Here is a 26,732-nt window from a genome sequence, read left to right on the forward strand (position 1 = left end):
AGTTTACAATTTTCAAGGATCTGATTGGTCTACACAAAGTGGACGTCAAGGATGATGGAACTGACGACCATAACGACGAATAAACGGAACAATGGGATTGGTCAAGTCAAAATACCTTTGGAAAGGACTTCATGTATGTAGAATTTGTTGGCCAGCCCTGGCGCTGAGGGGGGTGTGTTGGTGCCTGACCCATACGGCATTCAGGCAGCTGCCAGGTCTGACCAATCAGCTGTCAGTTACCACGTGACCGCCAAACCGGCCACGCAGATTTAGAGCCGACCTCAACGCCGGCTCCTAGTCAGTTCTTCTTTTTCTTCCCCAGAGGGAGCAATAATATATTGATCTTCTATGCCTAGATAGACTTCATCTATTTCCCCACTGAGCTCTCGGCAGCCTTACGCCGAGACCTACTATATGGTTTGTAAATCCTCAGGTTTAATCATTTCCTGTGGTTTGGACTCCTCCAAGGTTAGATGTGTTTTTATTAAAACTGTGGTCCACCTTATGCTTAGCAGACCTACACGGTTAACTGCCCCCATGGCCAGCCCAAACATAGAAAATATATGTTCTACCCATAGTTAGATAGCCTTCATGATGCATAGAACGTATGACATTATCTTCCTGAAGCTCTATGAGTTCCTCCTGCCGGCAAGAAAATGCAGACTCATCTCTTAATATTTCAGAAGTTGAGCAAGTAGCATAGATATATAAGCAGAGGAAGATATTGTTATATAATACTACGATATAGAAGATAGTATCTCCTAGAGCTTTTAGGCTACCATAGCAGATAGCACTATATACCTTTGGTAATCTGAAAGGAAATAAAAGAGCAAATAATTTAATATTAGGCTATAGAATTATGCCAAATGGAACCAACTCTAGGCGAACCCCAGACGAACCTGTTCATCACTACGCTAAAGGGTGATTGCTCTCCCACTAAAACAAGACAGGCAGTTGGAGTCCCCGTACAAGGTTGCGGCCCGGCATTCCGAGTTTCCAGAGTTTGACACGCAGTTATGGAGGGAGTATGAGTTGGACCGTCCACAACGGTCACGCCAAGTTGGTCGTCAGGCGACTTTGTTGGTGGTGCTGCCAAAGCGCCAACCGGCAGGCGAACCTCTTGCGCAGTGACACCACGGGCGTTGAGATATAAACCCCCCGCACTCGCTGGTGTTGGTCATGGCTGTGGTGTGACTTGACTTTACTCTGTATGCTGACTCTCTGCTCTTTCCATCACAATGGCAGAACCCTCGGCCAGTGGCAACGGCCACATCGAACCCGTCTTGGAAGTCGACAGTGAGGCACGCATCATCTTACCTCCCCAGCTGCTTTAACGTTATGAGCAGAGATATTAACGTCCAGTCCACAGGTTACAACCAATGATTCGACCTACGGGCAAGAACTGTAACCCGTGACCCCCCGATATTATTCGCCGTAAATTCAGACCAACTGATTACTGGCAGATCCACTTATTCTACATCACTGACATCTTCGGTCCTCGATTACCGACAAGAGAATGGCAGACGGTACCACGGGTATCGGGATGGCCGTGAGTTGCTTCACCAGTTGCTTGCATGGATGTCATGATAAATAATGAGCCAGGTTACATGCTACCCAACGATGAGAAGGAATGTGATCGTCTGGATATGGTCCATGAGATGTTCCTAGCCACCACCAACAGGAAACTCTTTCTTGCGCCAATTGGGCCCTCGCCGCAGCGGGTGCTGGACCTGTGTACGGGGACTGGAATATGGGCCATCCAGTTTGGTTCGTGCTCAAACTTGCCGGTAAGGAGTTGACCGTTTGAATTGACACAACTACAGCCGATGAATTCCCTTCTGCAGAGGTAGGCTAGTTGTCTACGACTTCTGTCTCAAAGAACACGGTTACATAAATTCCGTGCCCAGGTTATTGGTAATGATCTGAGCCCTTCTCAGCCGACCCTGTAAGTCATCTGTTTGTGTTATTTGAGTCGAAACAAATTCTGACCCAGGATATATCAGTGTCCCGCCAAACGTGAAATTCATCATCGAGGACGTCGAGGAAGACTGGGGATACGTGCACCATCCATTCGACTTTATCCATGCCCGGGGGTTGATCTTCTCAATCAGGGATATGCCAAGACTGATCCAGCAAGCCTACAAGTGAAGTCACCGCCAACAATGCGTCTCTGGCAAGATTTCAGAGAACTAACTGATTTATCAGCTGCACCAAACCCGGCGGCTGGGTCGAATTCCAGGACTGGGATCCCATGATCTACTCCGAAGACGGATCCACCAAAGGCACCTCCATTGAGCAGTATTATATTCACACCTTGGCGGCCTATGAGAAGGCCGGATACTGTGCCCGTGTTGGTCCTCACCTCGAAGAGTGGTTCCGTCAGGCCGGTTTTGTCGATATCAAGGTAACCAAATATCGCGTTCCAATGGGTGTCTGGCCTAAAGACAAATACTATGTGGGTTACCTTTATATATCAATACACGTGAAAGAGAAAGTTATGCTAATTGATCACTAGAAAACCCTCGGAACTTGGAACCTCCTGCAGGTCGAGGAGGCCGGTTTCGAGGCGATGGCCATGGCCGTGTTGACCCGTCACGAAAATTGGTCTGCGGATGAAGTGCGCGTCCTGGCCGCAAAGACATTGAATGATGCGAAGAATCGTGCGATTCATGGGCTCTTTGATTTGTAAGTGCCCTTGTCTCTGTGTACCCTCCCTCTGGTCATGTACACTGTACCATTCTAGAGATGTGTCTGACTCGTATCAGCTACATTGTTTACGGCCGGAAGCCCGAGTAAGAAGGAATGAAGGAGTCTAGGGAGATATTATCTTCGAAACATGCAAGCTTTTTCACACCACTTTGGATATGATATTTCCAGTGCACTAGCACATCTATCTCATCGATCATGACGTTGTCCGTTGCAAATCACTGCCATATACATACATATCACTCCTTTCCCTATTTGTCTCTAGCAAATCCTCTAGGCAAATGACGACTACGTTGCCCATCGCATTAGTGTCATCTATCCAGTTGACGTATGACTGTGAGATATGACAAACAATATTTCTAATTATTATGTCCTGGATATTTGTGAACATGGGACACTATATAATACAATGAACAAGTGTAGGAATATATGCTGGTGTCATCTTGCCAAATTGCCGACTAAAAAAAGAAGCCAGGACTTCCTTTTATTGCGTGAAAAGTGTAGCGTCAATCGACACTAAAAAAGGGTGGCATTTTCCCTGACTTACAGACTATATTAGAGGTATCACCGATGCTGGGATACTACCACTGGCCGGCATTACCCAAGCTGTGACATGATCTATGCATGCTGACATGTTCATGGAGCTCTATATCACTGGAAGTATGACAATAATTGCTATTGCCTATATTTTAGCCCTGTTCATATGCCACACTGGCTATACTTGTGTCTTTGGGAATTTCCTTCATTACATTTAGTCCAAGGATATCTCAAATCCATTGTCTAAGGTAAAAAGAAATACGACAGAAACTCATTTCTAGTTTTTAGGTTACTTTGCAAGGCATTGGATCTCTTTCGTTATTAATAGGCTAATTTCATACAACATCTTTACAGCAGGAAAACTTGGCTCAGGACAGTCTCGCCTCACTTGCATTGGTCAATAGAGATTGTCGTCAATTGGCTAGGTCTCGCCAATTCTGCAGTGTCTGTCTAGACTATAGTGATACCAGTGTCCAATTGATATCGCATTTGTTGAAAGAATCGGACCGCCGAGCCAATCACGGCCATACAAGCCTATCGTCTTTGGGGGCTTGTATCCGACGTTTGACGGTCGCAACGTCGCCAGCGTGGGTTGAATTCAGGCATGGTCTTGGGCAGAAGAGCTGGAAAACCTTCCTGAGGAAGAGGAGGCATCTCGAATCCACAAAGCTTCTACCAAGTTCTTCGACAAGTATTTTCCAGCCATACAACAGATTTTGCCCTCACTGCCTCACCTCGAGTTGTTGGATTGGGAGGACAAGATTGATTTAGGCCCAGGATTTTTTCACAGTCTCATGCAGTCTCGTTTTCACCATCTAAAATTGTTCCGTACCCGAGTGGCGGAAGAATTTCAAGTCAGTATACCACAAAAGCTAACCACCCGCGGATGGCCGTTGCGATCTCTGCATCTGGAATTGAACGAGCCACCCAGGAGATCCGAGAATGATCGCCCCTCCGTCCTTCCACTCTCTATTAGCCTCCTTCGAGCCTGTGCACAGACATTAGAATTGCTTACCTGGGTTGGCAGCATGATGCATGATAAAGAGCCCGCTCGTGCAAACTGGGATTTAACACTCCCTCCTTTCCAAAAACTGCGTGATTTGACTCATAAGAGGGCGAAAATCTATGATCAGCTGGTATCCCATTATTCTCCATGCACTGATTCCCCCGAGCGAACAATGCCGTCTTCGTTCATTGAGTATTAGTCCAGATGGACCTGTCATCTCTGAATATTTGGACCGACGTGGAAAAATCCCGTCTCTAGAGAGGCTTGAGTGGTTAGATTTTGGGGGACAGTCATTCATCGACTTTGTTCTGGCAAACGGCCAGGTGCGCAAACTGTGCATTCCCTATCCCGCCCCTTAAGAACTGCTCGGTTCCAAGCTGCTGCCAGCGCTGTCTCGGTCATTTGTCAATTTGACTTCACTTCGCCTTACATGGAAGGAGGAATTTATTCCAGAGGAAGCTCTCCGACTTATTAGCACCCTGAAAAGATTGCAACAGATCTGTCTGAGCGCTGGAGAACAGGTTGGATGGCGACATAATTGGCTTATTGACCATGAAGTGATGCGCGAAACATTATCCAAGTTGCCAAACCTGAGAAAGTTTGCCTTTCCCCGCGACTCACAGGTGGAAGGGTCGCTCGTGGAGGAATACTATTCGAACCCTTACAGCACGAAGCCGCAATGGCCGCACGTAGCGAATGGGTCGCAGACGACCGGGATGATGAGGATGAAGGCCATTTAGACGAGTTTCGCAACCGAGTCAGGGAGGTTTGGGAGCAGATTCATCTAGAGAAGATGCTCTCAGAGGCGGATAAATACCTCCAAGCATTGCCCAACCATCCTCTGGAATGGATGTACTTTGGACAGATTCCAATGGGCGTGAGAGTCATTGATGGTAAGAAGGAGGCATATCCGTTTGTTTCATGAAAGAGATGACTGCTATACTGTGCTTCAGAAGATGTTCACCTGGGATACATACAATGTTGCCTGAATCTTTGAAACGTTTCCCTAATTATTGTGTTTTCATAGCAGTGTGGGGGGAGGAGTATTTGTGTTCTGAAGGTCGTAAGTTGTACTGTAGAGGTCGAGATGTTCGCAATTCCAAATACCTCTGTAGCCTCTTCTACTTTACTCTAGTTATATTCTTTACAGCAATCATTAGTACATAGCTACTAATAAGCTTTTAATTAATAAGAGATTGAAGTATGTTAGTATTCAAATGAATATAGGATTAAATTTCCCACTTAGAAAGTCAAACAGGCTTCCATAAATGACCAAATGGGTCAAATCTGTTTGAATTTCGGGATTAAGTCCATTTTTTTTAAATGATTTCAGTCGATTCTATATAGTAGAGTTACATTTTTTTTTGAACAGACTGGATTTCCAAAAACAAGACTCGTCAACCTTTCCAAAATTAGCATGTTATTTCTTTTCCTTCTCTCTTCAACGTCATCACAATTGATCATCAGTCAGCCTATTATCATAACAGACTCTAGGTCAGTAATCGAATTAATGTCACGCAGAAAAACAGAATATTTTGTTGACTCGTTGCTCTGATTCGCTTGTCTTTTTCTTTTCTTTTTCTTTCTTTCTTTCTTTCTTGTCTTTTCTTTTTTTTTTTTTTTTGTATGTTGTTGTTACGTTTCAGCAAATAATGAAGCTAGCTACGACGATATTCCAGTAGCAAAAGATGCAGTTCCTGCGCCTTCTCCTATATAGCAAGCACATCCTAACCCTAATTCCGCATCCCCAGGCATTCCAGTTACGCCTTGGCCGTGGGGCTCAGGCCGACCTTGGCCACTCTCGCCCCCAGCACCGAAATAGCTGCCAAGCTCACACAGACACCGCAAAACGCCTGCAGCGCGGGCCAGCCGTGGCGGAGAACCGCGCCCAATGGGCGTGCCCACCAGCAGCCCCACGGCGGCCAGAGTGAAGTTCATGCCCATGCGCACGCCCACAACGCCCAGATTCGGTGACAGGGTCACGATCGTCGTGGGTGGCAACGACACGAAGGTTCCGGAGAAGAAGCCATAGAGAATGCAGAAGACGATCAACCCCGCCGTGTTGTGGATGCTGATCCAGGCAAAGGCCAGGAGGGCAGCGATGGCAGAGGTCGGGATGAGCATGTTCAGCGGGCCTGTCTTGTCGGCAAGGAAGTTGGGGATGATACGGCCGACGATGCTGGAAGCGTTGAGGATGGAGAGCAGGTAGAAGGCGAGATTCTCGCCGGTGATGCGGTTGTCGATGGCGTAGGTCTGCACATAGAAGAAGGGGATATACATGCCCATGAAGCCGAAGAACTCGCCGATGCCAAACAGGACGAAAGGCCACTCCTTCCGGGCGGCTGCCTCGAACATCTTGCGGCGTGCCGCCGGCTTGACGCGCATCTTCATGCCGGCCAGAGGCACGACCAGCGTGGCGATCATGATGAAGCCGATGACGCGCGTGGCCCAGCGGAAGCCGATGCGCGGCTGCAGCTCGCGGAAGACGATGGGATAGATGACGCCACCCGCGCTTCGAATTAACGCTGGTCATAATGATAGTGATCATCATTAGGGCCCATACCTAGACTGCTGCCGCTCGCTGCGAGGCCCTGGGCAAAGGCCTTCTTTGTCGAGAAGTAGGTTGGTAAGATGGCGACGCTGGGCACGAAGAGACAGCCGGAGCCCAGGCCGATGACGATGCCCTGGGCCAGCATGACCTGCCAGTACTGCTGGCAGAGGGAAGTCATCATCATGCCCAGCACGACAAGCACGGACCCGACCAGGATGAGCTGGCGAAAGTAGCCGGCGTCGTACGACGGGCCCGTCACGACGCCGCCCAGCACGAGCAGGAAGGCCTGGAGGGAGCCAACCCAGGCGATATCGGACGGGCTGCGCGAGGCCAGCAGGTCACGCTCGTGGTAGGTCTGGTAGACGCCGTACGCATTGATCACGCCCCAGCAGTTGAAGAACAGGAAGAACGAGCCAGCGACCTGGTACCACGCCCGGAAGCCCCCGTTGGGGATGTCGCCAGGCGCCTGCGACGAGACGGGGGCCTCTTTTCTCAAGGCAGAGTCTGAAGAACCGTCAGCCTGGCCGTCGACCATGGCAGCCATGGTAGGACAAAAAAGACGACTGGAGACGAGAGCTCAGCATCGACAACAACGACAACTGCGACGTCGACCTGTTCCAGTGCTGGAAGAAATACTGCCCTGACGCTTACAAATCAAACCAACAGGCTCCTGCATGCTGGCTGGCTTGGCGAGATTAAGCTCCCGCTCAATCGGGCGGAATTGAAGCTATTTTGATCGTCGGCGGAGGCTAGTAATGTTGGTTAATCTCCACCCGATACGAGGTCTAGAGTTAGATTAGGCCCTACAGATCCTATCACGTTGCTTTTCGTGTCGACCGTCGACCCCTATGGCGCATCACGCCATGGCCTCGGCGGATGGGATCCCCCGCTAATTATTAGCAGGCTCGGTGCCTGCATGCAATGCAACCTCCACGCCTGCTGAGGATCTTAACCCTAACCTCGGTACGGAGTATTTCACGATCGGATCTTCCCCGGCTTCGGCGGAAAGCATCCGCGGGAGAGGGAACTTGAGCCCGCTGGTGGCGCGGACATTGGCATAGCTCCGCCAGGTGCCAAGGCCCGAGCCGGCGGAGATCACGAGGTCAGCCGGCGGGCGAGAATCGGGAATGGTGTTTGCAGTGTTGACAGGATATTTGCCGGAGACAACCAGCAGATCGAGGGGATTGATCAGAGCGGATAGTAGCGCAATATGAACCGGGACTGTGGCAGCTGAAACCGCGTGAATGCGAGGGCGGTCGATGGCGGGTAGGCTGGGCTTCACAAGCCAAGTGCGGATAACAAGGTGGACATCATCGTAGAAGAAAATAAGTGTGCTCTATAGGAAGGGCAGCGACAAAATAAACCAAAAAGGCAGTGACAAAAAGTGGGCGTCGTACAGGTATAGATATACCTATCTCACGGAGGTAATAGTCGTAGTACTGTCCCAGCGATTGTACATTCCTGCCCACTTGGCTAGTTCATGATAGTTGCGCTGTCGATACAGCCTGCCCGGATTTATTTAATTCTAGGCTCCTTTGCATCCGATGTTTTGACAAGGCGTTAATGATCTGAACGTGAGTCTCAGATCTCAACGTGGTGTACCCTGCATTCCATCTCCTTCGCTTTGAAGAGGACTCACTCTTTAAGAGCATAAGAACATCCTCTACTCTGTGATTCCTGGGGCTCGCACTAGCCAGCAAGATGGGATACTGCAGGTATGGATCTCCGCTTTTCCACTAAATACACCTCGAGCGTTACCGCTAACTGCGCGAGCCCACAGGGTTGAACTCCGAGATGGATCCCGGTGGAGCCACTACAGCACAGCCAATGAGGAACAGTCAAGCACGACGTCCTCTGTTGCTTGTTGCTTGCCTATACCTAGTCTACTGAAAACAGAGGTAAAGGATGCGATGGCTGCATCCGATATTCCAAGCCAGAGGATTGCCAAGTGCCGCTTTGCAGATATATGACGAATGTCGATAAATATAGAGGTGTGGGTATTAAAAATCATGACGCTAAACGATGTGTGTTAGTCAATGGTAATGGTTTCCCTGTTTGTTGGTCTTTTTTTTTTTCCCGGAGCTTGACTGAATAATTCAATCATACAGCAGGATAACGTCCTGGATAGAAATCTGTCGTCCAAACAATGTTTGCTTTTAGCCGCTAAGGTAGGGCTAACAGGTTGCAGGCGGTCATTACTAATGTTGACACCTCCGTCTTGTTTCCTACGCTCATCTGCACTCGCGATGCTGGCCGCGTCCTTCATCATCGCTCTTGTGTCCTCACTCTTCGTCGCTCTCTGGGCTATTTCAATCCATGTTTAACATGTGTGTCAGGGAGTTTTCCGACACAAGTACTCCGCGCCTTTACGCTGCGGAGGCATCGGTCAACAATGTATCACCCGTCAGAATACGAACGAGGTTTTTCCGCCTATACTTCCGGCCGCTACCTTTACAATGAGAAATTGCGCCTTGCTGAAAGATATGTCGAATTTAATGTTGACGCGCTCAAACTTGTTGCGGCCAACTGCATTGGTCGGAAAGGAGTCGCGCAGATGAGGAAACTCGCAGAGGGTGGATTCAATCGGATTTTTCTGCTCACCATGGACGACGGATTCGAGGTTGTGGCCAAAATTCCATATCCGCTTACAATCCCAAAGGTTCTTGCAACGGAAAGTGAGGTGGCCACTCTGGATTTCCTGCACTCCAAGGGCATTCCGGTTCCCCGAGTCTACACCTGGTGCATCGACAAGTGAAAATCCGGTTGGAACGGAATACATCATCATGGAGAAGGCGTCCAGGAAGCCACTGGAGGATTGCTGGTTTGGTCTAACGCCTAAGGAACGAGTCCGCTTGGTGACGAGTTTCGTGGAAATCGAACGGAAACTCTTCTCGTTTGGCTTTGATGCCTATGGAAGCCTGTCCTACAAGGACAGTCTGCCTCGCGACCTCCAAGCCAATCTCTACACACCTGGCACGGCCGACGAAAGTGGTGATGCAACCCGATTCTGTATCGGTCCTACGACAGACTACATGTTCTGGCGAGGAAGAAAGGCACGGATGGATTTGAATCGAGGGCCCTGTGAGTCCTTCGTTGGATCCAATGCACTCCTCACTGACCACAAATAGGGAGAGATCCACGCGACTATGTTCGTTCGATCGGCGTACGGGAACTGGAATGGACCCGCCAGTTCGGGAAACCCCAGACGAATGACTTTCCGCATAATAATATTCTCAAAGGCGAGATTTCTCCGGAAAAGTACACGGATCTACTTGACAAGTATCTGGCCATCTCTCCTTACATCTTGCCGGAATAGCGCCAAAGTCTCTTAAATAAACCGACTCTGCGCCACCCTGGTAGTCACCCTGCAAGATGTCCCGTAATACGTCTTACTAATTGGACACAGACCTTAATCCGTCGAATGTTTTTGTGTCGCACTCATGCGAAGTTTCCTGCCTCATCGATTGGCAATGTACGACCATTCTACCGCTGTTGCTCAAGCTGGAACCCCACCGCGCTTTCAAAGTCCAGACCCCGAGCCTCCAAAGGACTTGGAAAAGCCGTCTCTTCCAGAGGATTATGAGTCCTTGAGTCCAGAGGAGAAGTCGCATGCTGATGAGCTTTATCGACGGAGGATGCTCTTCTATCTGTACAGTACATGGTTTTTAACGGCAAAGACAACAAAGCTCATTTGAATGCCCTTCGTTACCCGGCCCTAATGCTCTGCCAGAACTTGGTTGATCGAGTAGGCCGACAGTGGAGCGGCAACGTAATTACCTTGAAGGGTGCCCTTGTCAGGGCTGTCGCCCATTGGGACCAGCTCGTAGCTGGGAAATCGGAGCAAATTCCATGCCCGGTGCATTTTGATCCTGATGAAGTGGACGAGTTCTATCAAATCGAAGAGAACTGGTTCAAAGCAACTATTCTATTGGAACACTGGCGCTCCGTCCTGGACAATTTAGGTCAGGACGGCTGGGTTGGAAACGAGTCCTCTGAGAAAGTCGTCGAACTGAACCGACAGCTTAAGAAACAGTGGCTAGATGAAGCCGAGGATGAAGAAGATGTTATCTCGGTTGAGCGCCACTGGCCTTTTCAAGACCATGAAGAGGTTGATTAAGTAGACAACCTTAACCAGTGGTTTTTACATCCATCACAATAGAGACGGTTCTTGCTTGCCATATGTCTCGTCAAACTTCTTCCACATCTGCTCGATCAGTTGGTGCCGCTTAACACCCCACTCAAAATCCGGATACCACTCATCCTTGCGATACGCCTCGTACAACCGTGCGACGTTGCGCGCCGGCAGCGGCAGTGAATCCCACTCATCGGGGTCAGGGACCAGTTCCTGGACTGTGTTGCTCTCCGTGTCAAAATGTTCGAGTTTGGTGACCAGGCTGCAGACATTCAGGCCCAGCCCGGCAGACGTCAGTCTCATCCAGCCCTTTGTGCCTTGGACGCGCCACTCAGTTTCCGGCTGACCGGGGATGCCCGGTCCACCGTGAAGAAGAACGGTCACGGCGGCATTGGAGGGCCCTGCGGTGCCCCAGAAGCGGACTTGATCGGGGACAGTGTTAGGAACATCCTTTTCGACCACTTTGTTTCCGGCACTGGGGTCGACAATGTCTTTTCTCGGCAAGGTGAGGACACAGGCGCTGTCAAAGGATTTCAAGTCGCCATGGACTGTCACGACGATGAGCAAGGTCTTCTCCGGTTCAATCTGAGCAAAGCACGTACCAGCAGTACGTATTCAATCGTATGGCCAGTGTGAATTGTCATCACATTTCCGCCCACTTCCCGATCAAGAAGGTATCTCAAATTTTTGCGTTCCGTGGTGCCGGCGTGTGTAAGGGAATGGATCAGGGTACTCGAGAGAACCTGACCAAGGACACCGTTCTGAACCGTCTCCTTCAGCTTGCGAACGAACGGTGAGAATGAGCCCTGGAGCCCGACAATGGTCTTTGCATTGTGCTTTGCCGCCAGCGCAGCCATTTCTTTTGCGACCTGCAGATTGCGGTCCAGCGGCCATTCAACGAAGACTATCTTGCCGGCGATAATGCTGGGCCGGACGACGAGGAAGTGCCGGTCCACTCTGACGCTGACGACGAGATCGACCGTGCTGTCAGCCGCGAGGTCTGCAAGACGCAATCAACATAAGCAAAATGGTGAAGAACGACATGATGATGTGAAAGAACTCTCACCATTCGGATCCCCATAAGCCTTTGTCTCCGGCGGCAGACCATACTTCTGGATCGCCGCCTGCGCAGCCTCGACAGAGCTATTGAGCAAGGCGACGATCTCAAAGTGCGGCGATGCTTGCAGGAAGGGCAGATGGGCGGTGGCTGCCCACCCCGTGCCTTCGTTGGACTCCGGAGGGGCGCTGGAAAGTCCGATCAAGCCAACGCGGATGGGAGCCATAATCGCGAGGCAGTGAATATATATGTAGATATATAGGTAGGTAGGATTTGAATAGAATTCAAAAGGAGGCAACAGAAAATAAAATAACAGGCTGAAGAAAGAAATCAATTAATTTGGTTCAGTGATGTGTCCGTCTTTGATATTAACGAATCTATCTATCCGTAGTCATCGACATCATGGTGGTTCGATGGCATTATATAGATATCTATATTCCGACCGGACTTTATTTTTGTTTTCCAAGTTGTATTATGTCCAAGAAAGTCTCCGAAAGGTATTATTAATATCGAAATATATGGGCGTGAGTAGGCAAGCAACTAGCAGGAGAAAGGCAAGTAAAATAAAATGTATCTCATCCTTCGATAGTCCTGCTCAATGAATTAATCAACCAATCACCTTCATACGTGCGTATCTATCTATCTATATCTACCAACCTCACATCTCCGACCACATCTAATTACGCGATTCCAGCGTAAATCAATCAATCGCGTCGGAGAAAAGCTGTACTGTATATGTAATATCGGAGACATATGCACGTTCTGCACGTTAGTTTAGCGTATTGATTTGTAATGAACAGGAGAGATATTACTCCGACGGTTAGGTTGTTGGTCGAAACCGTCGTTGTTGGAGAGATGTTATTAGCCACGAACGATATAGTATGGTCACTTATTTCCTGAGGCCTTCCTCACTTGCATTATATTATTATGCGACGTTAATTTAAGACTTATTATCGGAGTTCGGAAGTTCATGTCCTGTAGCGACGTAGTAAGTAAGTATCTGCCCTGAAAGGATCCTCAGTGAACTCAAGGGCTTTTTTTTTCTGGAAATGAATTCAATTCAACTGCATCGGAGAATCTATTAGTAAGTACACTTTACACACATTAAGGAGTAGGCCCATTGCCTAGAGTTTGATTCGTATCTATTACCTAGGGAAGTGGGCGATTTGCCCTGACACGATACTATTGTACTGTACATTATTTCAGTTAGTTATAATCTTACATTCAATAACAGAGAAATTAGCTTTTTCCTTTTCTACCTGTCTTTCTTTCTTTCTTTTTCTTTTTGGTTTTTCCTTTTTTTTTTTTCGTCCTGTTTTCTTCAATTATTGAGTCTCCTTCGATCTAGAACCACGTCTTGTTGGGGATATCCCCTAATATTCAGTCCCAGCACTATCCCACCAACTTTTTTTCCTCCCTTACATTTTTTTCCTTGTCTTTTCCTAGCACAATGCACTACCATTTACTCTGATTGGTTAGGCGGGATATTCATTCTTTTGTCAAAGTTTAATCAATTGGTGAGAGAGAGAATGTACTGTACAATCCTCAGTCTGTCTACATTCCACGGACCCATCACCCGGTCAACAACCTCTCTGAGAGAAGGAAGAAGAAAAAGTATTCTAGTGCCTAGAAATATGTACATATATAATAGAATGGAAATATAGTACTGTTGTTTTGGAAGTTAGAATCTTTGATTCAGTAAATTAACTCTCTGCTGATTGTTGTGTTGTCTCACCCACATCACCACACCCAACCAAGGCCGTTTCGGGAACAAAAGGTAGGCATTCGGCTATCGATCTTTAGAATCTGCTATTTAGAATCTGCTAATACCAGGTTAGCAAAATTTCTCTTCTCGCAGTAAATAAACAAAGATGAAGTTCTCCAGCGCCTTCCTCGCGACGGCCCTGGCCTTCGCTACCAGCGTCGTGGCAGCACCCGACGGCAGCGCGTCTGGTGTGCTCCATCCGATCGCACAGGATCACAACGAGCATCACGGAGAGGTACGTTGATACTATCTGCTATCTACGTGCGTTTTCAAGTTATCGTTGATCTGATCTGCTCTGACTGACTGGAGGACAGCATGTATGTCAACATCATGAATCTTGGAAGTGTGGATTTATATAGCTGACTTGTCGAAGCATGGGCATGGTGGGCCACAGCTGCCTGTGAGTAATAATTCTAATCCTGTCTTTAATAGAACACTAATTGCTGACTAACGATTGCTTCAGGGTTTGAATGTACGAAATACCCATCCAGACTGACAAATATGCTTTGATTAACGAGTCACGCAGTACGCCATCGACCGCAACTACACTGCCGACGTGCACTACGAGAAGATTGACATCTCGCTGACGAGTGCGGCCTTCTTCCACCAACTGGCGGTCGTCGACGTGAAATACAACGCCGCAGGGACGGTCTACGCCAGCCAGGAGCACAAAGTGTTCGTGCCGTACCACCCTGACTGGACCCTGGTCAACAGCTGGGAACCGGGCTACTGGCCCAACGGGCATCTGCGCGTCGACTTTTACACACGCTTTGATCCGAGGGACTGCGCCCTGGAGGTCAAGTGGAATCTGTCCGGGTCCGGAGCCGTGCTGGAGAAGCTGCATCAGGTTGTCGGGCCGGATCGGATTGGGGATGATGAGTTCCGGGGCGGCATGGAGGCCCTTGGTGTCTGTGGTGGCCTTGGTGGGAGATGAGGACGAGCATGTTGATCAGTGATTGATTGGCTGTCAGATTCGATCTGACATTCTAGATGGATTAGAGAGAAATTCCTGAAGGGGTTTTCTTTAATGACCGTGATAAGTTGATATGGTTTAGGAATTTTAATCATTATGAGGGGAATCATTACGAGGGGAACGGTATGGGTGGATAGTTAGTTCGATGAGCAGTGACGGATAAACAAGCAATAATAATATTAATAATCGGGAGGAAAAAGAACAAATGGAAAAAGCTGACAGCGTATTCATTGGGCGTATTCATTGGCAATTAGTATGTAGTCTCTCTGGGATGAGATTGCAGCAAGAGGAAACTGCTGACATCCAATCCGATCGCTGAAGTCAGCCATACCAACACGAGTGCCTGTCCTCTCTCTCTCTCTCTATTTTGTGGTATTACTATGTGCTTGGCTGAACAGAGATGTACTTGTTGTCAACATGTTGAAGACTGGTCTGGAATCACGGTCCATACAATTGGCTTTTTGAACCCAGTGACATCTTCTCTATGAATTCCAATTTTAAGCCTGACTAACCCTGCAGAATCCATGCCTCACTCACATTCAACAAGAATTTCCAGCCATGACAGGGCTACCAGGTAGTAGACAACTGCACGGCAAATGTGCTGCCTCATCTGCCGAAGCCCTGCATGGCGCTGAATTAAACTCATCAGGACCAGCCACGCGACTGGACCCGGCAGTTAAATCGGAGCCCGTAATGCTGGGTCTCTGCGTCTGCAAAGAGTAAAATTGCGGGGAAATCCGGGGTTTGTGGGGAAGCCTGACGATTGCCAGGGTTCAGCAGGCTGAAGAGTGTGGGGTTGGGAGACAAGGGTCGCTGAACAATACGATTTTACCCGTGCAGCCTGAACAACGAATGAAGTGGATATAAGAATGTAGAAATCTTGGCTTATTATTATATATGCAGGCCTGATGCCTCGCGATTTGGTCTTGTGTCATCGTCTTTTTCCTGCCTGGCCGGGAATTCTGACAGATCAAATATAACAACACAGCAAGAGAATATCTGAGGTAAGCACACCAACGTTATCCACGTCTTGTGCACATTTCTTTACCGTTATTGCCTGTCATGCCCCTTCTGCAGTGAAATTCTAACAGACCACAGACGACATGCCCTCCAACGACGGGGACATCGAAAAGCCTCAGGTAGAGGAAGTCACCACGAGCGAGAAAATCGACCTCGATCGCCTGGGCGAGCAGGAGGGCTACATCCTAGATGCGCAGGCCTTCCGCGAGGGCCACCACGCCACCGACCTCAAGCTCGCTGCTGACGGCAAGACGGTTCTCATCCCCCAGCCCAACGAGGACCCCAACGATCCGCTCAACTGGAGCCAGGCGCGCAAGCATGCCATTCTGTTCATCATTTCTTGCTGCGCATTCCTACCCGACTATGGCAGTGCCACAGGCGCCGTCACGCTCCTCGCCCAGGCGCAGATCTGGGGCATGACGGAGGACGAGGTCAACCACTCGCAGGCCGGCAATGTCTTCATGCTGGGCGCCGGCGGGCTGTTTGTCACCGTCTTCAGTGCATATTTCGGCCGTCTGCCGGTGCTTTTTTGGTTTCTGGTTTTCGCGCTGTGGACGGCTGCCTGGTGCGCTGGCGCAGCGGGCTTCAATGACTTTATGGCTGCGCGTATTCTCAACGGCTTCTTTTCGACTGTTGCCCAGGCGGTACGTCTAGCATCCTGCATGGAATTTGCTGCTAGTAGAGACATAAATAATAACGGAAACAGGGGGGTCTGATGTTCATCAAAGATATATTCTTCTTCCACGAGCATGCGTAAGTAAATACACCGCATACTGGAGTTCTTTTTATATCGCTGACTTGTATTCTTGCAGCCGAAAAATCAACATCTGGTCCTCCTTCGTCATCCTCTCCCCCTACGTCGGCCCACTGCTTGCCGCCTTCATGATGACCTCGCTCGAATGGCAATGGCCGTTCGGAATCTACACCATCGAGACGGGTCTGTGTCTGATTGCCGTCATCCTCTTCATGGACGAGACCTACTACAACCGCCGCATCCCCATCGAGCAGCAGCCAGAACGGCGCTCGCGGCTCCTGCGTCTGATCGGTGTCGAGCAATGGCGGTCCCGCAGCCAGCGAAGCACGTTCCCTAAAGCAGTGATGCGGCTGGTCAAGGTAGCGAGTAAACCGACCGTCGTTCTGAGCTGGTTCTACTACATGGTGACCTTTGCGTGGGTGGTGGGTATCAACACGACGCTGTCGATTTTCGTGACGAAGCTGTATGGCTTTGGGACCAAGCAGATCGGTTAGTATTGCGCCTTAAATATCAACCGGAAAAGGTTCCACGCTTACTGTCTTGTCAGGCTTCTTCTACTTCACCCCCGTCATCGCCGCCATCCTAGGCGAGATCGTCGGCCACTGGCTGCATGACTTCGTCGCCATGATGTACATGCGCCAGCACTCCGGGCGTCTAGAGCCCGAGGCACGGCTGCGCGCGATCTGGGTCTCGACGCCATTCATCCTGGCGGGGCTAATCCTGATCGGATTCTGCCTGGAACGGGACTACCACTACATGATCACGGCGCTGGCCTGGGGGCTGTACGTGTTCGGCGTGATGATCACCACTGTCGCTGTCAACGCGTACAATCTTGACTCCTACCCGGAGGGGTCGGGCGAGGTGGCCGTGCTGGTCAATTTCGGCCGCACAACCGGCGGTTTCATCGTCAGCTACTTCCAGGTGACGTGGGCGACGGCGATGGGGACAGAGAAGAGTTTTGGCACGCAGGCGGCCATTTGTGCAGCCGTCTTTCTGCTTATCGTGTTCCTGCAGATATATGGAAAGAAACTTCGCCAGTGGGCAGGCCCGTTGCGGTTCAAGACTGATTGATATTGAAGATCAGATAATTTAGATATGTAAGTCAATGTACTGATTGGTGATGCTTATAGAATATGTCTATAGTCTCCACACAACGTAGCCGTGGAAGTTCATTTATATGAAATGATTAGGGTTTAAAGTGAAGATACTGCCATTCTTTAACATGATCTGCAACATTCAAGTATATAGCTATACTTTGGGAAAGGAAGAAAAAGGAGAGAGAACGAAGAATGGGTAAGCCCTATGTGTGGCTTTTACCAATCCATAGGGGCACATATTATCGACCATCACATCCCATCATACATGCACAGTAATTACAGGACTCAACGAAACAGGCATGACCGCGGTGGAATTTTTGGTTGTATGTATGCACACAGACGATATCCGACGACGATTGCTTTCCCGAGTGATCCCATTGAAAAAAATCATATTGTAGAAATTTCACACTAGAAGTCCCGCCTAGAAATATTTGTAGTCACCCGTCGACAGACATAGTCTTCCTCTTCCCTCCGTTTTCTCTTCATTGTGACATGGTTTTTCTTGTCTGCCTTTCTTGGCTCTGTTGTGCTTTGCGGCTGAAGAATCGGCGAATTTTGTTAGAGACTTGCAGCTGAAGCCGTTTCTGCAGCCGACAGAAAGAAAGGAGGGCTGAAGATACGAATTTCTTGTTGCGGTTTTCTCTCCTGCGATGGACGATTGCTTTTAAAATGGCACTGTTAGAACAGTGCTTCAACTGGCCCGTCCTATGCTGCGGCTTAGTGGCCAGGAATGTATCCCGTTGGGAACTACCACAGCAACAGCAGTGACGTTATGCCCCTCGACTCTACCCCTAATCGTACTGAAGAGTCTTTATCATTTCAGATTCATCCCTATGATATGGTAAAGTCGGATGATTCGGAAGAAGTTGAACCAGGCCAATTGTTGTTAAGACAATCGCGGAAGTGTTCTTCTTGTACAGGCTCCATTTTCTGAAGATAGTCCTCTAATTATGGACAGCCGTTGGCGAAGTCTGCTCGATTTCGAATTGTCTTTGCAAGACATTGGTTTGTAGATATAGTTGCCAGATGTCACATCTAAAAGAACGTTTTGCCTCACCAGTCCGAAAGATCCCATTCCCTGTCTCTTTCGGTCGCCCCTGTATGGCTCAATCTCTGTCTTTCCCTCTCCAATGTGGCTCAGATAGGCTTTGAATTCAGGAAGTTTGTTGATGAACTCGGTGGCTTTCTTATACCCACTCTCCAAGCCCATGTGCTGTGGACGGTGCTTCGTAATCACCGTTGGCAAACGATCAAATAGCGCCTGAAAAGGAAGAATGAGCGGTGCTCCTTTCACCACAGCTGGCGTGATCTCTATCTGCCTCGATGGGGCTAAAGGACACGGAGGGCGAGAAACTGTTCTTCTGTTATCTCTGAAGCTGATCTCATTACTTTGAGTGTGTGCACAGTGTCTTGAAGTTTTTCTCTGTAACTCTGTCATTCCAGTCCTGTGCACCCCATCGCTGTGCCATCCTGTTGAGATTACTTTGCAATATTTGAGCGATTTTGGAAACATGAAGCCATCATGGGGTTTGGAGCGCAAAAATGCCTTCAAAAAGCCCAGAGCCACAACCTGATCAGCCTGATGGGAAGATGGAGACGGCTTGATTTTGTCTTGAGGTCGATGGCCGAAACGATAGTGATGCCTTGGAGCATCAGGCTCCTAACACACCCCTTGTCGGCGAGCAACATGACGCCTCCGCAGTCTGCGATACATGTCCATTGGGGCACTTGTAAAGGTGAAGGCAGTACGAAGGTCCAGCTTCCCATTGAATGCAGGGAGGATATTCTCTGTCATGATGACTGTTGTGTGCTTAAGAACAGCACACTGAATATTTAGAAATTCTACTCATAATTTTCCCTTGTATTGGAGGTTCATGCCGTCCGAACCGACAAAATATGACCATGCAGGTATCATCTGAATCATTGGGCTCTTCGACGCTGGTTAGTCCTTGTTCTTTGGTTGGCATGGAAGATCCGTACATCAACAAGCGTAGATCTGCTGTGCAGGGGACAAAGCAACATGCAACTAGTTGTCCAGCTAGCAAGGAATATGCGTTTGCTGTTTTCTGTGGGATCTGGGTTCTTCATACATGCCAGAACCGACCTGCAAAATTCGGGAGAGGATGTGTATCTGGATTATGCGCAGTGAGGTGTAGCCCATCGAGATTTGCCAGGAGATTAGACTGTAAAAAGAAGGACCAGTATATCGACGCAGCCAGGAGAATTGGACGTCTGCATGCTTTGGTTCGGTAAAGACTTCCATGGCTTTCAATAAAGACGATATCTCAGAATGCGTGATTGGTCGTAGTCAGTGTAAGGATTGAGTTTTTGCAGCTCTCGAAACGGTCATTCGACAAGAACTTATCCAGACCTTTATTCCCAGACATCCTAATTAAGCAGTATATAAACACTTGCTGTTTCCTTGGGCTTCTCCTTGTAAATGCAAGCTCTGACGTTGTAGCGGATTACATCTTCATGGGCGTCGAATTGTAGAAACGCCTTGTGAAGAGTGTTACCAACCTCATTGACAGTAAATTATTTTGGGACGCGGTGGGAAAAAATCCTAAAGAAAGCGGGAGAAAAAAAAGTTGACCCTAACCCAGACGCGGTTTTTTCTGGGGAAGAACCTCCATCTGCAATTACTGACCATACTTCTGGGCATGCGCCTCGAAGAAATCGCCAATAACATTTGCCGAAGGAGAATCAGCGTCAACTCCAAGAACGATGTCGAATGAATCACCAATCGCGAACTTTTATATCGTAATCATCGTTTTCCTCGTCACGGTATTCTTCCTCGGCATCTGCACACACGGACAAGGATGATGCGAGTGATTGTTCCTCATTTTATGAAGAGAAGACTTGGGGACCATAGAAGTGCAAGAAGAGAGGCCAAGGTAGCTGGAATTGGGATCTGATATCGGACGACATCAGATCGTCTGGTGGATCATTAACAGGTCATATCATATCGCAGAAACAGAGGTCTCTCTCGCCCAAAGATAATAATAATGCACATCGCGCGAGGAACAGTTGGTCCCTTGGCTGGCCGAGTAATCGGAGCATATCACTTTCTCCCGGAAGAAGCACAAGGTTCTCCGTACTCCTGACAAAAAAAAAAGTGATCCATGACCCTAATTAATTGTTGGAGGTGTTCAACCAAGAGACCACGCAGCAGAACACCCTCGAGGGCCATTTAAAATACACTGAGAATACCGGCGTGCGTTTCTCCACATGACAATCCGTTTTAGGCACCTTGTCTTTTGTCGCGGCATCATTAAGACGTGGCTAGTTTGCCAAAGAAGCTGATGCGTCTCGGGTCCCGAAATTCTTCTCCCGGTGGTTGTGCTCATGCGTATCACGTCGCGGAAGTTCTGGTGCCGGGAAGCAATTTCATCTAGGGTACCTTTTCGGAGGGCCCAAACCTCCATAGATGAAGAGAGACAACGCAAGAACGAAAGATCAAAAGTAAGAAAACAGAGATTATTAATTCAGCTCGCGACAAGATCTAGCGGCATCCATGATAGTGTCTGTCAACATCTGAAAGCGTTTAGCGAGTGACTCTGAGAGATGGCGTGGGTGAGAGTGGGAGGAGTGTAAAACAAAGCAAGACCTTGAATGTATTCACACTGAAGACCGGAGAACACACCTACGGCCTTCCGGATCTTCCTACCGAGGGGTAGTAGAGAGAGGCCATTTGGTTCTCCAGATTGTTAATCTCTTTCCGAATGCCATATTCAATCTGGGTGGTGTGCAAATACCCTTGTTGTTTGGCCCCCAGTGGGCGATGGGGAAGACATCCCCCTTTTCGTCCCGGATGTCTCAGGATTTGCGCTCTTCCATGGAATTCGGAGGCTGATTTTCCACGATGAACAAGCCCAAACAGCTTGCGTGGAACTTCTCAGCAGATTTTAGGTATGGATGGCATTTTTGGACGTGTTCTAACTGTCGTTTTAGCATGCCTGTCCATCATGCGCAAATCTCTCCACCTCGCCCACTCATGGTGTCCAGGAATGATAAGCACTTTCAGCGTGACGTCTTGGACCGCGTAATTATATGGGCGACATCAACATGACCTGCCCCACAAACTCAGCACATATTATCAGAGAGCAGTTTGGCCTCAACTTTGTCGAGAGACAGAAGAGACCAGACGAGGCATTGGAAGAGCTCGTAGCCCCTTTCGACTGTTTCCGTGGAGAAGGACGTGGGAACTATTTTGGGCCGCCATTGTCAGTATAAAAGATCACCTCCCGGCCGAATATTGAAAGTCACCTAAATGTGAAAGAATAAAATGGCCTTTTTTGTTTCATACCTCAAGATGAGATCTTCAATCCACATCGTGTTTTCGTCGACAGCCGCAATCAACGTAGCGCAGTACAAGCAAGGTCCACGAACCAGGCTTACGCCAAGTGAGGGACATCCCAAGCTTTTGTGGAGTAGCAAGGTAGCAAGCTTGGTCACAGTTCCGGTTCGTGGAGAGATAGCAGAATTATCCACAATTTGCAAGAATATTTTAAATGGCTGCGATGGGGATCCTGCAACTAATTAACAGTATTCACTTTTATTAATGATAGCGTTAATAATGAGCATAAAGAGGCCATTTGCACTCCCGTTGCACCCACAGTTCCAACGGACCCGAAGAATCATCAAAAATGGGAGGGAATACTTACCAGACTGCGTATATAGCAAAACGAAAGTCTTCCTTCATCGAAGGACGCAGTATATATTGGCAGAGATGAGGTAGTTCTTGGCCAGCAACTGTTCAACGTTCTTGCCAAACCCCTTGATCTCATCACGAGACATGCTGAGGAGATGTCGAAAGAATCGAGACTTGGGGACTCTAGCGCGCTGTGGACCAGGAGTCTGCAGAAACGCGGAGGGACTCGTATGAGCACACTCAGCATGGGAGATGCGCTGACTGCACAGAGAGAAGGAAAAAAAAAGGAGGGAAAGCAGACTCAGTGGGCAGACAGACATCCTGTGCGAATCGAGATAGGGAGCATACAAGCTTGATCTGCCAGTGGAAAACGCGAGGCGATAGACTCGGCGAAGGACAAACATATTTATATACCAGTAAAAGAAAGAATGTGAACGGGTATATGGAAAGCCAAGTATAGTCGTAGAAGTTCTAGTCTTCTCGAGGAGGGACACGTTGAAGCGGAAAAAAAGACAAGAGAGACTGTGCGGGAAGGAGCGAGAGGTGCCCGTCGGACGGAGGAATATTTATAAACGAAGGAAAGAGCTCTCGCTAATAACCGCCGTACTGCAGCAGCAGCAACAGCCAGTGAAAGCCAAGGCCCGTCCCTAGGTATATAGTTATTCAGCGGAATATGCCGGCTGAATAGGTATGTAGGGGCTCTAGGTACCTAGGGTGTGTATTTATTCACTGTCAACATCGGAATCGATGGCCTGTACAGACTGCCACTGCGTCAGACTCGATCCTATTCACTTTTGGACATAGTCTTGGTAGCAGACGAACACTAAATACTAGGATTGGAACGAGCTTTCAGGTAGGTGTCCATGTACCCCTTTTTTACCCAGTCGGGTTGTCGTTGGCTAGTAAGAGATCGTTAGAGGAGGATATATATAGAATGACGAGACCAATCGATGGACTGGATTATCGCATACTTGCGACGAATAAACCTAGGAATGGTTGTACCTTGTCGATGAAGTAGATGTATAAGCATTGCAGACTTTTCTCTAGGTGAATACCGATGAGGTGTCAACAGTTATCGAATCATCCGTAGTCAGTGACTGCGATAATCTTGTCTGCTGGAGTAGTATATATAGAGAAGTTTTATTCACCTGGTCCCTTGCAGATTCATCATCCGTAGAACGGAATGCTCATAGCCACCGAGGAAGGATAGATGGAAAGGAAGAAATGAAAATTCAGAGAAGGGCTGTTGGGTTCTTATTATGAATGCAGAACAGGGGTGTCCGTTTGTCGTCTGCCGCTGCCGCGGTTCTTTGTTCCATGTATGGGTCAAAAGTCAAGATCGCCAAACCGTACCAAGTTCACGTCCGCATATATACATACTATCTAATTATATATATTAATTAATCACATATTCCAATCAGCTATTGCAGCAATAAATCAAAACTCTGCTAGACCCTCCGACACTGCCCACCGACCTCACACACAACCTTCAAATCAGCCACGCTCTCTCCTATCCAAAACTTCACTCCCTGCCCATTCACCGGTGCCTTCCAGTCCTGGGCCACAACGTCCCAGATGCTCAGATCCTTCCGGGTCACTGAGAGAGTCAACACTTGACTCCCTCCCGGCGGCAGAATGGCGGTCTTCTCGAATTGGCGTAACTGCAAAGGGGGCAGGTCAACCCCTAGAGTCGATGCAGGCAGCTCGACATAGAGCTGCGCGACCGCACGGCCGGGCCGGGAACCCGTATTGCTGACTTTCACGCTCACGTTGAATGCGACATCCCACAACGCTGGGTTCCCGCCTTGGGAGCCACCAGCTCGCGGAGGTGGCTGCGGAGTCGTGGTATACCCCGTTGGGTAAGGATAAGGCGCGGTCGACGTTGCAGCTTCGGGATTGTCCAGGTATGGGTACAGATAACGCCAGATGCGGTTGAAATCCTTTGGCCAGGCGACTTCGGACGCAGGCGGAATGGTATTGTTGTATGTGGGCGTAGGGCCCTTGGGAGGACGGGACGGAGGATATTGCGTGAGAGGCGTGATTGTCGATAGAGAGGCTTCTGAAAAGTTGAAGGTAGTGTAGGACAGACCGTGACCAAACGGATACCGCGGGGTGATGTTGGCTTGAAGGAAATGGCGGTAATCGATGTAGATGCGCTCTGTATAGGTATCCTGAATCTGCCCAAACGGTTGATCGATAAGACTCACACTAGCCGGATAGTCGGATTCCTTGTACGGAATTGTATATGGCAGATGCCCACTGGGGCTGTAGTCGCCGAACAGAACATCCACAAGCGAGTCACCAGCTTCTTGACCTGGAAGATGAGCAAAAAGAACGGCCTTGACTGAGGGCAGGTCGATCCAGTTCTCCAGGATAATTGGGCCCACAGTGTGCACTACAACGACGACAGTGGAGAATTTCTTCGCCGCAGCTTGCACCAGCTCGTCTCCATTGTGCCACGAATACAGCCCAGCTACCAGCCGGTCACCGGGGTTTCCCTCCACAGTGATGTAATTCTCGCCGGAGTCGGCGTTGATAAAGACGACAGCAATATCATTAGGGCCAGCGGAGATACCAGAAGGAAACGAATCGGAGATATAGAACTGAGCGTTGGAGGAGACGTTGCGGATAGCATCTTGAGGAGTGATGAGATAGGGGAGTCGGGCGCTACCACTGCCCCATCCCATAGTCAGGACGCCCTTGTCGCATCCCTGGTCGCTGCAGGAGTTGAGACCATCCGGATTCGGGCCCGCGTCTGCGCCAAAAATCTTCAATGAGGCGTTGCGTTTGAGAGGAAGAGTATTATCGACATTCTTGAGGAGCGTGATGGCATCTCTGGCCACCGCTCTCGCGACAACGTTGTGATCCGCCTGGACGTTGACAAACTGATTAACCACTCCAGTGGGCGAGAAGAGAGCTCCCGGATAAAGTGGACCGGTTGCGTCCTGGGTATTTGTGGAAAAGTTGGGCAACGGATACTCCTTGTCCTGGCCCATTTTATACCAGGTTGCAACAATTCGAGTTGCCTAATTGTCGTCAGCAAAGGTGTTCTCACTATATCGAACAGCTTGTACTGCTGATATTGATCGATGATCGATCAAGGTGACGGACAGCTTACCATGTCATTTAGTCTCTCCACTGGCACAGTCCCGTTCAAGATGGCTGTTGATAGCTCATAGTTCCAGAAGCTGTCTCCCAGCAAGGGAACAGCGCCATCCCCTGGCATTGCCATGTCCAGTCCAGCCAGCGCTGAAGAAACACCTCCGATCTGGGCGTACCAGTCCGACACTACAAACCCTTGGAACCCCAGCTCATCTTTCAAGAGATCATTGAGGAGTTTACTGTTCTGGGTACATGCCGTTCCATTGACCTGGTACGAGGTTAGCGAGGAATAATAGCAACAAAGAGAGAAAGGCATACATCATTGTAAGCCGCCATGACGGATCCAACCCCGGCACGAACTCCTTCAGCAAACGGCCAGAGATAGATCTCATGGAGGGTGCGGTCATCGATGTTGGACGAATACCCTTGCTGGAAGACATCGGTCATGCGGTACATCTCTTGCTCATTTCCGATGAAATGTTTTAGCGTCGCGATGACACCGACGCTCTGCATGCCCTGAATTGTTTTCGCCGCACCGATCGCCTGCAGCGAGGGATCCGCTCCAAAGCCCTCCCAGATACGTCCTGATCGAGGTTTTCGTCCTAAAGGCCCAACGACGGGGCCCATTTGAACGTTGATGCCTTTCCCGCGGGCTTCCTGGCCCAGAGCCACACCACGAGCGTACATCAACTCCTTGTCAAAGGTTGCCCCAGTGGTGATTCCCGCAGGGAATGCCGTATTATGATCCGTGTTGCGAATTCCCAAGGGACCATCCTGCAGACAGAGATTGGGAATCCCGAAACGCAAGGCGCTTCCAGTATTTCCCACACAGGGACCCATGAAGTAGCCCGTTCCGGAAGTGATGTTGACCTTTTCCGCCAGGGTCATCTGGCTCACAACCTTCTGCGCCTTGGCATAGGCATCCGCCCATTCCGACACCCAGCCGCCATTGGGGGTGGGGTAGTAGTCCGGCGACGAATATCCCGGAGGGAGATCTGTGCGTGGACGAATGTGAAGATTAGATTCCTTATCCTCTGGTCCCGAGGATGATAGCACCGGGATAGGGCAAAACAGGAGGGAGACAAAAAGGAGGACGCGCATCAGGGAAGGCATGATTCTTATATAATAACAACTACAGGGAAAGAGAAGTCAGGCTTTAATCAGCATGATTAAATATCAGATAATTATTCTGAGTCTTCATGCGTCGCACGCATTGCCGTAACTTCGCCGAAATAACAGTCCAAGAAGGAAATGTAGAGGAGGAAAGACCCAGACGAATGGAAGTATTGAGCGCAGTTTCCCTAGCCAGGCAGGCAGTGTTCGAAAACCCAGCAAAGGCGCACGCTCATATGCCAGCCGGGAAGGAAGAGCGAAGCCAGAT

At 49.1% G+C, this 26,732-nt stretch overlaps 10 protein-coding genes across 10 annotated transcripts; 5 read left to right on the forward strand and 5 right to left on the reverse strand.

Annotated features, from left to right (window-relative positions):
* Window positions 1-1,238: 1,238 nt before the first annotated feature.
* On the forward strand, window positions 1,239-2,796 carry T310_5736 (UMTA methyltransferase family protein; the record flags this gene model as incomplete). Its single annotated transcript, XM_013471388.1, has 6 exons — window positions 1,239-1,296; window positions 1,603-1,787; window positions 1,908-1,945; window positions 2,206-2,455; window positions 2,516-2,685; window positions 2,766-2,796. 6 exons carry the CDS (start codon window positions 1,239-1,241, stop codon window positions 2,794-2,796), a joined length of 732 nt encoding a protein of 243 aa, XP_013326842.1.
* A 2,132-nt stretch (window positions 2,797-4,928) lies between these two features.
* On the forward strand, window positions 4,929-5,416 carry T310_5737 (uncharacterized protein; the record flags this gene model as incomplete). Its single annotated transcript, XM_013471389.1, has 3 exons — window positions 4,929-5,142; window positions 5,277-5,312; window positions 5,385-5,416. The coding sequence occupies 3 exons, from the start codon at window positions 4,929-4,931 to the stop codon at window positions 5,414-5,416; spliced, it is 282 nt and encodes a 93-aa protein (XP_013326843.1).
* A 495-nt stretch (window positions 5,417-5,911) lies between these two features.
* Window positions 5,912-7,344, reverse strand: T310_5738 (uncharacterized protein; the record flags this gene model as incomplete). The annotated part of the gene is made up of 2 exons (XM_013471390.1): window positions 5,912-6,774; window positions 6,813-7,344. 2 exons carry the CDS (start codon window positions 7,342-7,344, stop codon window positions 5,912-5,914), a joined length of 1,395 nt encoding a protein of 464 aa, XP_013326844.1.
* Window positions 7,345-7,689: 345 nt separating this feature from the next.
* Window positions 7,690-8,259, reverse strand: T310_5739 (uncharacterized protein; the record flags this gene model as incomplete). Its single annotated transcript, XM_013471391.1, has 2 exons — window positions 7,690-8,136; window positions 8,221-8,259. The coding sequence occupies 2 exons, from the start codon at window positions 8,257-8,259 to the stop codon at window positions 7,690-7,692; spliced, it is 486 nt and encodes a 161-aa protein (XP_013326845.1).
* A 1,324-nt stretch (window positions 8,260-9,583) lies between these two features.
* Window positions 9,584-10,116, forward strand: T310_5740 (uncharacterized protein; the record flags this gene model as incomplete). The annotated part of the gene is made up of 2 exons (XM_013471392.1): window positions 9,584-9,881; window positions 9,929-10,116. The coding sequence occupies 2 exons, from the start codon at window positions 9,584-9,586 to the stop codon at window positions 10,114-10,116; spliced, it is 486 nt and encodes a 161-aa protein (XP_013326846.1).
* An 834-nt stretch (window positions 10,117-10,950) lies between these two features.
* Window positions 10,951-12,215, reverse strand: T310_5741 (putative dehydrogenase-like protein; the record flags this gene model as incomplete). Its single annotated transcript, XM_013471393.1, has 3 exons — window positions 10,951-11,517; window positions 11,676-11,932; window positions 11,999-12,215. 3 exons carry the CDS (start codon window positions 12,213-12,215, stop codon window positions 10,951-10,953), a joined length of 1,041 nt encoding a protein of 346 aa, XP_013326847.1.
* Window positions 12,216-13,860: 1,645 nt separating this feature from the next.
* On the forward strand, window positions 13,861-14,688 carry T310_5742 (uncharacterized protein; the record flags this gene model as incomplete). The annotated part of the gene is made up of 4 exons (XM_013471394.1): window positions 13,861-13,989; window positions 14,128-14,154; window positions 14,218-14,226; window positions 14,281-14,688. 4 exons carry the CDS (start codon window positions 13,861-13,863, stop codon window positions 14,686-14,688), a joined length of 573 nt encoding a protein of 190 aa, XP_013326848.1.
* A 1,142-nt stretch (window positions 14,689-15,830) lies between these two features.
* On the forward strand, window positions 15,831-17,572 carry T310_5743 (Major Facilitator Superfamily protein; the record flags this gene model as incomplete). Its single annotated transcript, XM_013471395.1, has 4 exons — window positions 15,831-16,391; window positions 16,454-16,500; window positions 16,560-16,990; window positions 17,049-17,572. The coding sequence occupies 4 exons, from the start codon at window positions 15,831-15,833 to the stop codon at window positions 17,570-17,572; spliced, it is 1,563 nt and encodes a 520-aa protein (XP_013326849.1).
* A 4,724-nt stretch (window positions 17,573-22,296) lies between these two features.
* Window positions 22,297-22,569, reverse strand: T310_5744 (uncharacterized protein; the record flags this gene model as incomplete). The annotated part of the gene is made up of 1 exon (XM_013471396.1): window positions 22,297-22,569. One exon carries the CDS (start codon window positions 22,567-22,569, stop codon window positions 22,297-22,299), a length of 273 nt encoding a protein of 90 aa, XP_013326850.1.
* A 1,128-nt stretch (window positions 22,570-23,697) lies between these two features.
* Window positions 23,698-26,464, reverse strand: T310_5745 (beta-1,4-glucosidase; the record flags this gene model as incomplete). The annotated part of the gene is made up of 3 exons (XM_013471397.1): window positions 23,698-25,275; window positions 25,368-25,619; window positions 25,670-26,464. 3 exons carry the CDS (start codon window positions 26,462-26,464, stop codon window positions 23,698-23,700), a joined length of 2,625 nt encoding a protein of 874 aa, XP_013326851.1.
* Window positions 26,465-26,732: the final 268 nt, after the last annotated feature.

This window comes from Rasamsonia emersonii (genome assembly GCF_000968595.1).
Source record: "Rasamsonia emersonii CBS 393.64 chromosome Unknown ctg1118621760322, whole genome shotgun sequence".
In the NCBI taxonomy this organism is placed as follows: Eukaryota; Fungi; Ascomycota; class Eurotiomycetes; order Eurotiales; family Trichocomaceae; genus Rasamsonia; species Rasamsonia emersonii.